Source organism: Saimiri boliviensis, chromosome 21 (genome assembly GCF_048565385.1).
Source record: "Saimiri boliviensis isolate mSaiBol1 chromosome 21, mSaiBol1.pri, whole genome shotgun sequence".
NCBI classification, from domain to species: domain Eukaryota; kingdom Metazoa; phylum Chordata; class Mammalia; order Primates; family Cebidae; genus Saimiri; species Saimiri boliviensis.
In genome coordinates this window covers 26,844,472-26,857,569 of record NC_133469.1, presented here as the reverse complement: position 1 = coordinate 26,857,569, position 13,098 = coordinate 26,844,472, and the positions used below count along the sequence as shown (strand labels likewise).

The following is a 13,098-nucleotide window of genomic DNA, read 5'->3' as shown; positions in this document are numbered from 1 at the left end:
GAATGCTGTGGAGAAGTGTACAAAGCGAACCACCTGTGTCTGTGACAACATGTTTCTTTAGGGAGATACAAGATGCCGCCACCTTTATTTACTAAGTGTGAGGTCATAAGTGAATGCCTATCTGTTCCCGTAAGCCTGCAGGCACCACGGCTGGCAGACTTCCGAGTATAGCGAGTCCCCGCCCTGAGGATTAAGGCAGAAGAACACACAGATGGATGGTCCCGACCGGTATGTCCTGGCTGGCCGCCTCCTGGCAGGTGACTGAGGGGCAGCATCCCGTGGAGAGCACAAGGTGGCCAAAAGGGCACCCTCCTGGTTGTTAAATGGAGCTTCAGATCAATAGCTGGGGAGAAGTGGAAAGATCGGTGAGGAAGAGGGAGAGAGAGAGAGAAAGAGAGAAAGAACCGGAAGACAGAAGGGCCAGCGATGCAGGCCGGAGGGACGTGGGGAGGCCAGGGCAGGAGTGTATCTGCTACCCCTTGAGGCACCCCAGCCTGCAGACCTGGAGTATGTGGCCAGCCAGGGCCTGGGGTGTGTTCCAAAGGGCGGGCCACAGCCCCGTTTGTGTATTTATTATGGTCAAAAGAGTCTATACCTGTTGTGCCACAGGAGCATCCGTGGGGAGGGGGGTTCTGTTCTGAACCAGCCCCACATGCACGGTGCGGGGTTGTCTCAGCTGCTCTTGCGCCGCTTCAAAGGCATATCCCTGCAGTTCAAAGTCTTCTCTGGAGGCGGCTTCGAAAGCTTCCCTGGGCAGATCAAGCTTCCTAGATGGGCAGGAAAGAAGAGGGAAGGTGATTCTGAGGCAGCCTGCTCCACTTAAAATCCCTCTCCCATTTCCTGCAGTTCTTTTTTTTTTTTTTTTTTTTTTTTATAAAGACGGGGTTTCACCATGTTGGTCAGGCTGGTCTTGAACTCCCGACCTCAGGTGATCCGCCCGCCTTGGCCTCCAAAGTGCTTGGATTACAGGTGTGAGCCACCATGCCCAGCCTTCCTGCAGTTATTTATCAGGGGAAGAAAAGATGAGGGTGTCCTGGCTAGAAGGCATTCAGTGCCAGGGCCCAATAGAGCTGGGGAGCAGGTGGTCCAGCCAAGACCAGACACTGCACTGAACCTGGACTTTACCTGCAGTTGGCAGGGGGACCTCAGTTAGGCCTGGCAAAGGGGAGGCTAGTCAAGAGGTTAGTGTTTTAGAGTTGCTGAAATCAGGGTAGGAATTAAAGTCCTGGCAGTCAGCATGGAAAGGAGGGAATAGATTCTCAAGTGTTTCTGAACCAGAATCAGGGCTGTGCTGAGCCTAGGGTGTGGGGCAGTCTGTGGGAGCAGGAAGGAGCTTGGAAAATGAGGCTCGGGAGAAAGGCTGGATGGAGAGACCATGACCTGGGACCCTATGGAGGCCTTGTGGTGAATAAAGACCCTGGCCATTCTGTCCTGCTGCTCCCGCTGGGGGAGGCCAGGTCCACACTAGGTGTTGGGTGGGCTTGGCGGGGCCCAGGTGTTCAGATGGAAGCCCCAAGTGCTTATCCACCTTTGTGGTTTATTAACAAAAGCTAGAGAATTAGTTGCAAAACCTTCCACTGACATGACCATTGGCCAAACAGCAAATACCTCCTGATGCCTGTTGCACGCCCGGAGGTAAAACCCGCAGAGGCACGGGACACGGCCCCTGGCCAGGAAGGGCTTACCATCTAAGGGCAAGATGATTATGAAATACCCAGAGAGCACATCAAAAAATAACCTGACAGCCATTATCTAATAATAATATTTCTCTCCTACTTTAAATCACTTTCTTAGAGATGTTTCTTTCAAAATCACAGCCCTGTCAGCCCAAGCCCCCTGTCGCCGCCCCCTGCCAGGCACTTTTCATGTGACGGCCCTGACAGCTCTGAGTTCGGTTCCGCCCCTGACAATCAGCCTGCTTTTCAAGTAGTCAAGGTTCCCGTCACTCCGGCAGGTTAGAAATAGCAGCAGTGCCCACACCGTGCCTCCCCTTGCTGTGACTGCCTTAGACAGTCCTCCCACCCTCCAGCGGAAGGGCTGCTCTCACAGGGCAGGGCTCAGCCTCAGGGCAAATCCCCTCTGGTGGCCATGATCAGGCAGCTTTCCAGCATGTGTGTGGGGCCAGACACAGGGAGAAAAAGGGGCAAGGCTTATGTGTCTATTCCCTCAAAGGCCTGTGGGCCTGGAAGCCAGACAGCCCTTTGAGAGTGCCCTGGTGAACCCTGCCTGGCCTCTCAGCCTGTGGTCTCACACCAGGAAGATGTCAGGTGAAGAAGTCGTCTTGGGTATGGAAACACAGCTGTAGCCACCATTTGGCTGGAGTCTCTCTCCCCATCTTTCCACCATGCATGACCTCCTTTACCCATCTCCTTCCCTCCAGGGGTGTCTGCGTCCGGCCAGCCCTGAGGCTGCCCACCTCCTCAGCCCCAGCTCCTCGCAAGCTCATTCTTCTAAACCAAGGCAATAGGGCAGAGGCCACTCTACCCACCAGGACAGCTGCCTTTGGGGCTCTACCCCTTCCCAGCCACTCCTCTCTGCTATCTGGGCACCACCCGTAAGGCCTCTCTGCGCTCCCACATCCTACACAGCTTCATCTTGGAGATCCTAACCGGCCATACCATACCCTGTGCAGATGCAGTCAATGACCATGTGCTGTGCCCACCAAAGGCCTGGTATGGGAAATGTAGCAGACCTTCCACTGAGATGCACTGAAGGCTTATGTCTGCCCCAAATTCACATGTTGAAATCCCAACCTCGGATTTGACAGGGCTTTTTGGGGAGGTGATTAGGTCAAGAGGGTAGAGTCCTCACAAATGGGATTAGTATTCTTTTACAAGACCCCCCAAGAGAGCTTGCTTGCTTCTTTCACCACGTAAGGACACAGTGAGAAGGCACTATCTACGAACCAGGATGTGGGTCCTCACCAGACAGATCTGCTGCGGTGCCTTGATCTTGGACTTCACGGCCTCCAGAATGGCGAGGAATACATTTATGTGGTTTAAGATGGGGAGGGAGACCACAGCCAGGTGTTGGTTACAGCCAGGTTTGCACACTCAGGCAAGAGCTCTTCTTCCTGACATCTTTCTGGTGTGAGACCGCAGGCTGAGGACAGGGCTCACTAGGACATTCCCAAAGGGCCATTCAGCTACCAGGCCCACAGGTCTTTGGGGAAACAGACACAGAGAGCCTTCTCCTTTTTCTCCCTGTGACTGCCCACAAGGACTGGGAAGTCTGTGGTATTTTGTTACAGCAGTCCAAAAGGACTAAGACAAGCATTAATCAGCCACTGCCCAGCAGGACAAGACCAGCAAATGAGCCATAACCTCACAGGCAGCCTCATGCCACCACTGCCCGCCCTGGTCCCTGTAGTGGGCTTTCAGACCTTCTACCCCTCACCCTGCTACTGAGGCCTTCCTGCTCGGGGCTTCCCTTCAGACTTCAAGGAGTAAAGTCTGTCACTTCCCATCCTAGCCCCCCCATGCCCTTTAGGGCCCCCACCTCTCCCACCTAGGGTCAAGGCAGACCTTGCCAGAGGACACCAAGTTCCTGCCTCCTCAGCAACCTCTCACTTCTGGAACTTCATCTTTCCACTTCTGATGGCTCTTTACCATCAGCACTTTAAATAATTAAAGGAGCTCTGTTACAAAAGAGATATGTGCTCATGGCAGGGGTGAACTCAATAGTGAGGAAGGTATAAAATGAAAAATTAAGTTTCCCCCTCTACCCCACCCCAGTCCCAAAACTCAGAGGCAACCCCTCTTAACAATGTTTTATGTCTTTTTTTTTTTTTTTGAGACGGAGTTTCACTCTTGTTACCCAGGCTGGAGTGCAATGGCACGATCTCGGCTCACCGCAACCTCCGCCTCCTGGGTTCAGGCAATTCTCCTGCCTCAGCTTCCTGAGTAGCTGGGATTACAGGCACGTGCCACCATGCCCAGCTAATGTTTTGTATTTTTAGTAGAGACGGGGTTTCACCATGTTGACCAGGATGGTCTCGATCTTTTGACCTCGTGATCCACCCACCTCGGCCTCCCAAAGTGCTGGGATTACAGGCGTGAGCCACCGCGCCTGGCTCTTTCCCATTTTCCTACGTGGATGCATCACAAATTCAATGGCATCATTCTGTATTTTCTGTTCAACTTGACTTTTTCTCTTCATACACCTAACTTGGACATCTTTCCCCACTAGTATCTACAGATCTCCACATTCATCACTGAAGCTGTTAAGAGTCTCTCCCATTGAGAAACAGAAGGGGGCAGGGGAGGGAGGGAAGGAGAGGAAGAAAGAAAAAGCGGGACAGTGCTCCACACATGTCCACATTTGCTCACTTGCTCTCTTCCCCTGCTGCCTAGGGAGCTTCCATACATGCTTTCCTTCGGCTCAGGCCTCATCTCCTGGCTCCATCTCAGGAACTGCCACCAGCCTTATCATAGCTAAAACCAGCAGACTTCCCGATGTCCTCACCGGGTAGACGTTTCTGCGCCATCTGACGCTTCTTTCCCGGTCCTGCCCCAGAATCCTCACTTCCAGAATCTTCCAGTCTCTTTCTCTGACCTCTTTAACAACCAGGCCTTCTGGCATTCTCTCCAGGGCCTCTCTCTTTGCACCTGCTACTCCTCCACCTGAATGACCGTCTCCAGCACAGCTCAACAAGCCTAGCCTCTCCCACCTGAGGCCCACCTCCACACAGCGAACAGCCAGCCACTGGGTTATTTCCACCTGTGGACCCTGAAGCTACTGTAGCTGGTAGAACTTCGTTCTCATCCCGACACCTGGAATCTGTCATTGTGATTTTATTTGGAAAAAGGGTCTTCACAGATGCAATTAAGGTCAGGATCTCAAGATCAATCTGGATTATCCAAGTAAGCCCCAAATCCACAGATGTGTGTGGACAGGGCCTCATTCTGACCCCAGGCTGGAGTGAGATCTTGGCTCCCTGCAGCCTCAATCTCCCAGGCTCAAGCGATCCTCCCACCTCAGCCTGCTGTGTAGCTAGGACTACAGGTGCATGCTACCATGCCTGGGTAATTTTTTTTTTTTTGAGACAGAGTTTTGCTCTTGTTACCCAGGCTGGAGTGCGATGGCGCGGTCTCAGCTCACCCCAACCTCCACCTCCTGGGTTCAGGCAATTCTCCTGCCTCAGCCTCCTGAGTAGCTGGGATGACAGGCACGTGCCACCATGCCCAGCTAATGTTTTGTATTTTTAGTAGAGACGGGGTTTCACCATGTTGACCAGGATGGTCTCGATCTCTTGACCTCGTGATCCACCCGCCTCGGCCTCTCAAAGTGCTGGGATTACAGGCTTGAGCCACCGCGCCCGGCTCCTGGGTAATTTTTAAAATGTTTTATAAAGATGGGGTCTCGCTATGTTGCCCAGGCCAGTCTTGCACTCCTGGGTTCAAGCAATCCTCCAGCCCTTGTCTCCCAAAGTGCTGAGATTACAGGTGTGAGCCATTGCACCCTGCTCAGACAAATAGAAGAGACGCTGCAGGAGAGACACAGGGACAAGAGGAGAAGGCCATGTGAAGAAAGAGGCAGAGACTGGCTGTCACAAGCTAAGGAAAGCCAGGAGCCACCCGCGGCGAGAAAAGACAAGGGAGGATTCTCCCCTAGGATGTTCGGGGGGAGCACGGCCCTGCTGACACCTTGGTCTAGTACTTAGGGTCTTCAGAACTGTGAGAATAAGTTTCTGTTGTTTCAATTGTTACAACAGCCCTAGGCACTAAACAGCACTCAAATGCAACCTGTCCGAAGATCCTCCTCATCAGATGAGTCTACTGCTCATCCGAGAGTCCAAGCCAGAAGCCGGCAAGATCCTCACTGCCTCACTGTCCACTGACCTCCCCAGGACCTCTGGAAGGAAGCCTTCTGTCTCTCCAGCCCCAGGCACTCTGTTCACAGCAGAACTCTCACCTTTCACCTGCCTTTTTCCAGGCTAGTCTTTTTTCCTTTCCCTTTATAAAAATTTCAGCTCATCCAGTAGTTATTCCAGGTCATTCCTCACTCAATCACCCGGTCAAACTCTTCAAAGTCTCCACCATTATCAGGACAGAGTTCTGCTGCCTCAGAGCCCCAGAGATCTTACCTGCCACTCCTGTCTCCTCTCTCGGGTCTTCCTCGGGGGTGGGAGGGGGGCACTCGGTGACTAACCCTCTCACATGCACAGTCCTAAATCGGCGACTCCCCTGGTGTCTGGATACAGGTACCCTTCCTGCCTTCCCCTGGATGTAGCTCAAGCATAGTCCCCCTAGGAAGCCTTCTTGGCATCCCCACAACCCCCAAAACACAAATTCTCTCAAGCTCTCCCTGCCTCCTCTCCTCCTCTCACAGTGTAAGGCAACCATCAAAAGATGGAAAGTCCTGCCGGGCGCGGTGGCTCAAGCCTGTAATCCCAGCACTTTGGGAGGCCGAGGCAGGTGGATCACGAGGTCAAGAGATCGAGACCATCCTGGTCAACATGGTGAAACCCCCGTCTCTACTAAAAATACAAAAAAATTAGCTGGGCATGGTGGCACGTGCCTGTAATCCCAGCTACTCGGGAGGCTGAAGCAGGAGAATTGCCTGAACCCAGGAGGCAGAGGTTGCAGTGAGCTGAGATCGCGCCATTGCACTCCAGCCTGGGTAATGAGCGAAACTCCGTCTCAAAAAAAAAAAAAAAAAAAAAAAGATGGAAAGTCCCCAAGGGCAGGAACCATGACTTACTCATCCTGTTATCTCCGGTGCCAGCAGCCGAGACTAAAATAAGTGCTCAATGAATGTTTGTTGACTGAATGACTGCTTGGTTCTGGCTGTCTTAAAATGGAAAATCGATGTTCTCTGGGGATTGCATCTGCCTACCACAGGCAAAGGCCCATTTGGCTCATTCACCGAGCAAACATTTACTAAGCACTGTAACTGGGAGGGGAGGTGGTCTTGTGTGGAGCACACTGGGAGTCAGATGAGAGACACCGAGGACTTCAGGTCCACTGGACCTTCACAGAGGCAGCCATGTCCAAGTCAGATTCTAAGGAGTTTATAGGAATTTAAGGGGAATTGGAGTATTTAAATGAGCAGTAATTTTTCTATCTGCAGTTCAAAAGGCTGTTCATTGCCAAATCCCACACACTTGCAAGGACAGAGCAAGTACAAAGGTTTATACCTTAGGGATAAAAGATGAAAGGGCTGGGCTGGGCTGCTCACGGTGGCTCATGCCTGTAATCACAGCACTTTGGGAGGCCAAGGCGGGTGGATCACAAGGTTAGGAGTTTGAGACCAGCCTGGCCAATATTGTGAAACCCTGTCTCAACTAAAAATACAAAAAATTAGCCAGGTGTGGTGGCAGGTGCCTGTAATCTCAGCTACTTGGGAGGCTGAGGCAGGAGAATAGCTTGAACCTGGGAGGCGGAGGTTGCAGTGAGCCGAGATTGCACCACTGCACACCAGCCTGGGCGACAGAGCAAGACTACACCTAAAAAGAAAAAAAAAAAAAAGCTGAAAGGGCTAAATGCTGAGTAGAACAGAGCAAGAAAAGGGGACAGGAAAAGAGAGGAAAAGGAGCCACGTAGTTATTGTGAGCCCTAGGATAAAGCCCGACAGTCATTGGTCAGGCATTATCATCATCCCTCCCACTCTGGAGTGACCCAAATGCTCAGATAAAATACCTCTTGCGGGCAGTTCTTGGCCTGACCTCAGCCCTTCTCCAGAATGTGCCCCAGCCAAACACTTCCGTAGGAAATTGACTTCTTTTCCTAAGACTCTTCTCCTTCACCTCTTTCCTGGCACCCAGGCGCTGTCTTTTTCCCAGGAACACATGCCCACCCCACTCTTAGAATGAACTAATTCCCATCCCTAGAAGCATGAGACGCCCCTCGCTTTATTTAAGACAGTTCTAGGAGTCTCAGCTCTAAGACACTTCTCAAGAACTAGTCTTTACAGGTGGAGTGGAAATAGGAGCATGAGTGTATTCACTGGGAGGAGACTTAAAGTTCACCCAGCTCTTTCAATATGAAGAGCCCTTTCAGATAAAGTTCTCTACTAGCTCACCCCCAGAAGCAGCTGTTCTAACTTTATCATCCACTAGCTGTGAAAACACCCTTGGATCTGAGGTCTAGCCTCCCCGCAGTAACTCCGCAGCAGCTGTGGCTCAGAACCACTGATCCAATCAGCACCTTCAGTGACAGGTGAACTGTTCTGGTTCCTGCCGCAAGGTCATGGTGCCTGCAGACTGGCTGGACTGGGGGGGCAGGGAGCCCACATATGAGCAAGGAAATTGAACGAGAATTTGGGGGTGCTTGTGGTCAGAGTTTGGATTTCATTCTAAGAGCCTAAGAAATTTCTTACAGAATTTTAAGCTCAAAGGAGCAACAGCATATGATTTACATATTAAAGAGATCCTCTGGTTGCTGCTGGCAAGAAATGCACTGAAGAGAAACTAGAGCAAAGAGCAAGTGTCTTTTTTCAGCTTTGTGGACAGTGTCCAGCAGTACACAAGCCCTCAGAAAGTCCTGGTGATGCAGGAAGTGAAAAAACATCTGCACGTGGTAACTAACACCCGTGGCTCAACAGTGGGAAAGGCTCCCTTGCCAACTAAATGCAGACAGCCTCTATTTCCAAGTGTCAGCCAAAGAGGTCAGGTCACCGCAGGAAGGATGGTCTGGGGCTGGACAATCAGTACACCTGCTCTGGCTAGAGGCAGTGATCCGGCCAGACACCCAGAAAGTAAGTCCGCCTCCAGGGAGGAGGGTTGGGATGGCCCCAGAGAAAGCCCTGGAGAGTAAAATCCTGTCCTTTTCTTCCAGTTCCGGGCAACTTGGGGGAGAAGAGATTTGCAAAGGTCACCCCAGGATTCTGCAACCCCCCAAGGACCCTGGGGCTATCCAATCAAGATATACTATGGTCTCTGCCTGCCAACTTAGGGCTTCTCACCACCTCCTCAGAGCCCTTCAGACCCTGAGCCCCTCCTTGCCTGCTACCCAAGACCCACAGTCTGTGGCCCCCCCAGACCCGTAAGTTAGCCTCTGGGCTGCGGACCTGAGCTCCTTGCCGTAGAGAACACGCTTCACCTCTTGCAAGTCTAGGAGCGGGAGGTGCTTCTCCAAGGATTCCTCCAGCGATGTCCACTCAGCACCCGCCATGGCCACACTCAGCCAGGGCCGATGTCCGCGCACGAACTGCCTGCCCTTTGCACCCAGTGGGAGGACGTGGCCAGGCCAGGACTGCGCAGGCGCCCTCGCCTCTATCTCCCACTCCTGCTCCCTGACAGCTCACGTGGGGACACGCCCCCTTCCTGGAGTAGCCAATCTGCCCTCCAGGGCTTCGCGAGTGGGCCCGCCCCTGGCCCTTTGCACGTGCCCTCAGCACGTGCCAGCCGGAACACGTGCTCTTGTCGCCTCCCCAGCACACGGCCAATCAGCGCTCCAGGGCCTAGCGCAAGGAGGGGCGGGGGAAAATCCGCCCCTTGCCCTTTGCCCCTTGACCTTCGCCCCTCCTCTGGCAGGCGATGAGACACGGGCCTCCACAGGTGGGACTGCGCGGAGCCCTCGTGCCTCGTTTGCGAGTCCGGGCGGAGACTGCCCCCTCCCGCCTCCCTTATGGGCCCTCGCGAGGGTGCCTCCAGGTTCCACCAGTCACCTGCCCCCCGGTGTCGGAGCGGGACCCTGGAGGCGCTGTGAGGGGGGCTGCGGCGCGGGTCTGTGGTAAGTCGGCGTCCCGCTGCGGACCTTCGCGGGGGTGGGTTCCAGCAGCAGCCGCTGGGCTGGGCCGTTTCCGACCGCGACCTCCAGTCCGCAGCGCAGGGCAGCCGGCCGGGCCAGTCCCCAGCACAGGACTGCGGAGGAAGGTACGGAACGAGTTTGTGTCTCCTGGGGACGCGGCGGTGGCGGCACCTCTGTAGTGTGGAGTCTTATGTCTGGGGAGTGTTAACCTCGGAGGGGCCAGGGTCGGAGTCTAGGCAGCCACCTGGACCGCGCGTTCCCATCCCCGGCTTCGGGGCCGCGTTGGGGCCGAAGGTCAGCCGTTCGCCTGCCGTCCGGTGCGCCTCCATGGAGCTAATGCTGTAAAATGCGGGGTCCTCGGGCGAGGGCACGCCCCCTGTCCCCTAGGGCCCCCATTCAGCTCTGACCTCTGCGGCGTGTGTGCAGATATGTGTACTCCTGGGGTACGGTGCGCTGTAGACAGTCACTGAGATGGTGGGAGAGAGCGCCCCGTTTGCTGTTCCCGCTAATTCAGAGGTTGTCATCCCTTTAGGAGCAAAGAGGCATCCTCTTTGGGGGACCTACTGAGAATTAAGGCAGTAAGACCCGCTCACCTCAGGCGGGCAGCAGGCTGAAAGAATCAGTCTGTAGAAATCCTATTTAGCCACTTGCAAACCTTGTGACCCCGGGAAAGTTGCTCAGTCATTGGAGGCTTCTGTTGCTTTTTCTGTAAAATATGAATCCAACGCTGCAGGGTTGTTTAAAAGTCAGAAAAAGCCAGCACAATGGCTCACACCTGTAATTCTAGCACTTTAGAAGGCCAAGAAAGGAGAATTGTTTGAGGCCAGGAACTCCAGACCAGCCTAGGTGACACAGCAAGCCTCTATCTACAAAATAAGTTTTTAAAATTAACCAATCATGGTGGTACGCAGCTGCTTCTTGAGAAGCTCGGGTGAGAGGATCACTTGAGCTCAGGAGCTATGATCTTACCACTGCACTTCACCCTGGGCAAGAGAGATCCAATCTCAAAGAAAAAAAGAAAAGAGGCAAAATGAGTGCGAAGGAAGCTAATTTATATCCAGAATCAGCTACTAACGTTAAAAATAGGTGCTAGAGGGCCAAATATTATACTTCAGGTATTTTGTTTAGGCTACTAATTCACTAGTTTCGTTCCTTGTTTTGATAAATGTTAGCTGGCAGTTTCTAGTATCTGATGGAGCTGCCTTTTCAAGAATGCAAACTTCGAGTACTTTCTATGTGTAAGGCACTGCCAGGAGAGCCATATAAAGACAAGTAAGACCTAGTACCTTTACTTTGTGATTTAAAGTAGAGGCAGACTTGTAAATACAGCAGGTTTAAGTAATTCGAGAGGAAAAAGAAACAATATACTATGGAGTGCAAAGACAGGTGATTTCTTAGAGAAATCATTGGAGGTCTCATGGAAGAGGCTTCAAAGCCAACTCAAAAATCCTTCAAACTGAATGAACTGTCACCTCCTTTCTCAGGAGAGCTCTTACATTTCTTTCTTTCTTTTTTTTTTTTTTTTTTTTGAGACAGTTTTGCTTTCTTTGCCCAGGCTAGAGTGCAGTGGCCCAATCTCAGCTCATTGCAACCTCCACCTCCCAGGTTCAAGCGATTCTCTTGATTCTCCTGCCTCGGCCTCCCGTAGCTGGGATTACAGGCATGTGCCACCATGCCTGGCTTATTTTTTGTACTTTTAGTAGACACAGGGTTTCACCATGTTGGTCAGGCTGGTCTTGAACTCCTGACCTCAGGTGATCCGCCCTCCTTGGCCTCCCAAAGCGCTGAGATTACAGGCATGAGCCTCCGTGCCCAGCCTCTTATCTTCTTCCCTGTATTCGCTATTTCAGTAATGGCCTCACCACCCACTGATTTGCCAAGTTTTTGAGAGTCATCTGCAACTCCTCCATCTTTTTTTCCCCCATACAATCAGGCATCAAGTTCTGCTAAATTTATCTCCTGAATTGTGTTCATATCCTTACTCCTCCCTCCTCATGTCTGCCTCCTGTCATCTTTTGCTTGCATTGTTGCTACTTCTAACTTCTCTCCCCACCTCCAATGTCTATCCTTAGTTGTCTTTCTGAACTAGTATCTTACCATCCTTTGTACCCTCTCAATGTGTCTCTACCTGGAATCACCTTTCATTCTTCATTTTGTGACCTCCTCCTCATCCTCCACCATACAGTTGAAACATCACCTCTTCTGTAAAAACTTCTCCAATTGCCCCAGAAAAAGTTAGGCTCCACCAGTCCTTCGTAGATAGTTCTCTTATTACATGTATTAAACACTGTTGTGTAATTATTTCTGAGCTCTCCTCAGAAAATGGACCGGATCTACTTTTGTATCCAGAGGACTTTAGTACTCAAATGATTGTTGAGGGAATCAACTCTGGGATCATGGACAAATTCATTAAGGTGATAGCACTGAGCTGTACCTCGAAGCAGTAGTAGAAACTTATTAGTTAAATTGCTTATTTCATCTTTCCCTGATGTTCAGTGACAGGTCATTCATACTTGCTCATTATAAACCAGCATTTCATAAATAAAACTTAAGATTTACGAAGTTGTATTAAAAAAAGTTTATACTTGCCCAATTTATTTTTTATTCTGAATGATAACAGGACACTTCACTAGCTCTTTCTGTGGTAATCATTTTGGTATTTGCTTTTTTTTTTTTTTTGAGATGGAGTCTCCCTCTGTCACCCAGGCTGGAGTACAGTGGAGCAGTCTCGGCTCCCTGCAACTTCCACCTCCCTTCCTCAAGCGATTCTTGTGCCTCAGGCTCCAGAGTAGCTGGTATCATAGGCACGCGCCACCACGCCCAGCTAATTTTTGTATTTTTAGTAGAGATGGGGTTTCACCATGTTGGCCAGGCTCGTCTCAAACTCTTGGCCTTAAGTGATCCACCTGTCTTGGCCTCCCAAGGTGCAGGGATTACAGGAGTGAGCTACTATGCCCGGCTCTGTGGCAATCATTTAAAAAGACTTAAGACTCTGCCCTAGTTTCTTTCTGAAATATCCTGCCAGCCCAAAAGGTGGTAACTGCATGCAACCATACTAGAGTGAGGGATTCTTCCTTGTTTTGAAGAACAGCTCTTTATCTGGCAACATGGTGTGGTTTAAGGATGTATAACCCATGATTTGGTAAGTGTATACAAACATGGGCAGGAAGGACAGAACGCACACATCCTCAACCTGATGGATACCTCTGGAGAGGGAGATAGGGGAATGGGATAGAAGAATGGGAATTATGTTGATAGATAATATTTTAATTCTTTTTAAGAGATCTGAGGCATATGACAATATTAACATTTTAAAAATCTGAGTGCCTATTATTACCTATACTTTATGTTTGAAATATTATTTTAAAAAACTATAGGAACAAATGAGACTTAGAACAGGAATCGG

At 51.2% G+C, this 13,098-nt stretch overlaps 1 protein-coding gene across 2 annotated transcripts in view; it reads right to left on the bottom strand.

Moving 5' to 3' along the window:
• The window catches only part of UPB1 (beta-ureidopropionase 1), a 38,957-nt gene extending 29,779 nt beyond the window's left edge, over window positions 1-9,178 (bottom strand). Inside the window, exons 1-2 of one of the 2 annotated variants that reach the window (XM_010349234.3) lie at window positions 9,010-9,178; window positions 596-767 (exon numbers count right to left, since the gene is read on the bottom strand). In XM_010349234.3, the coding sequence (XP_010347536.1) occupies window positions 596-767; window positions 9,010-9,113 (276 nt within the window). In that variant the 5' untranslated portion in view covers window positions 9,114-9,178. The remainder of the gene's footprint in view (window positions 1-595; window positions 768-9,009) is intronic. The other variant, XM_003938531.4, reaches the window with a different exon arrangement.
• Window positions 9,179-13,098: the final 3,920 nt, after the last annotated feature.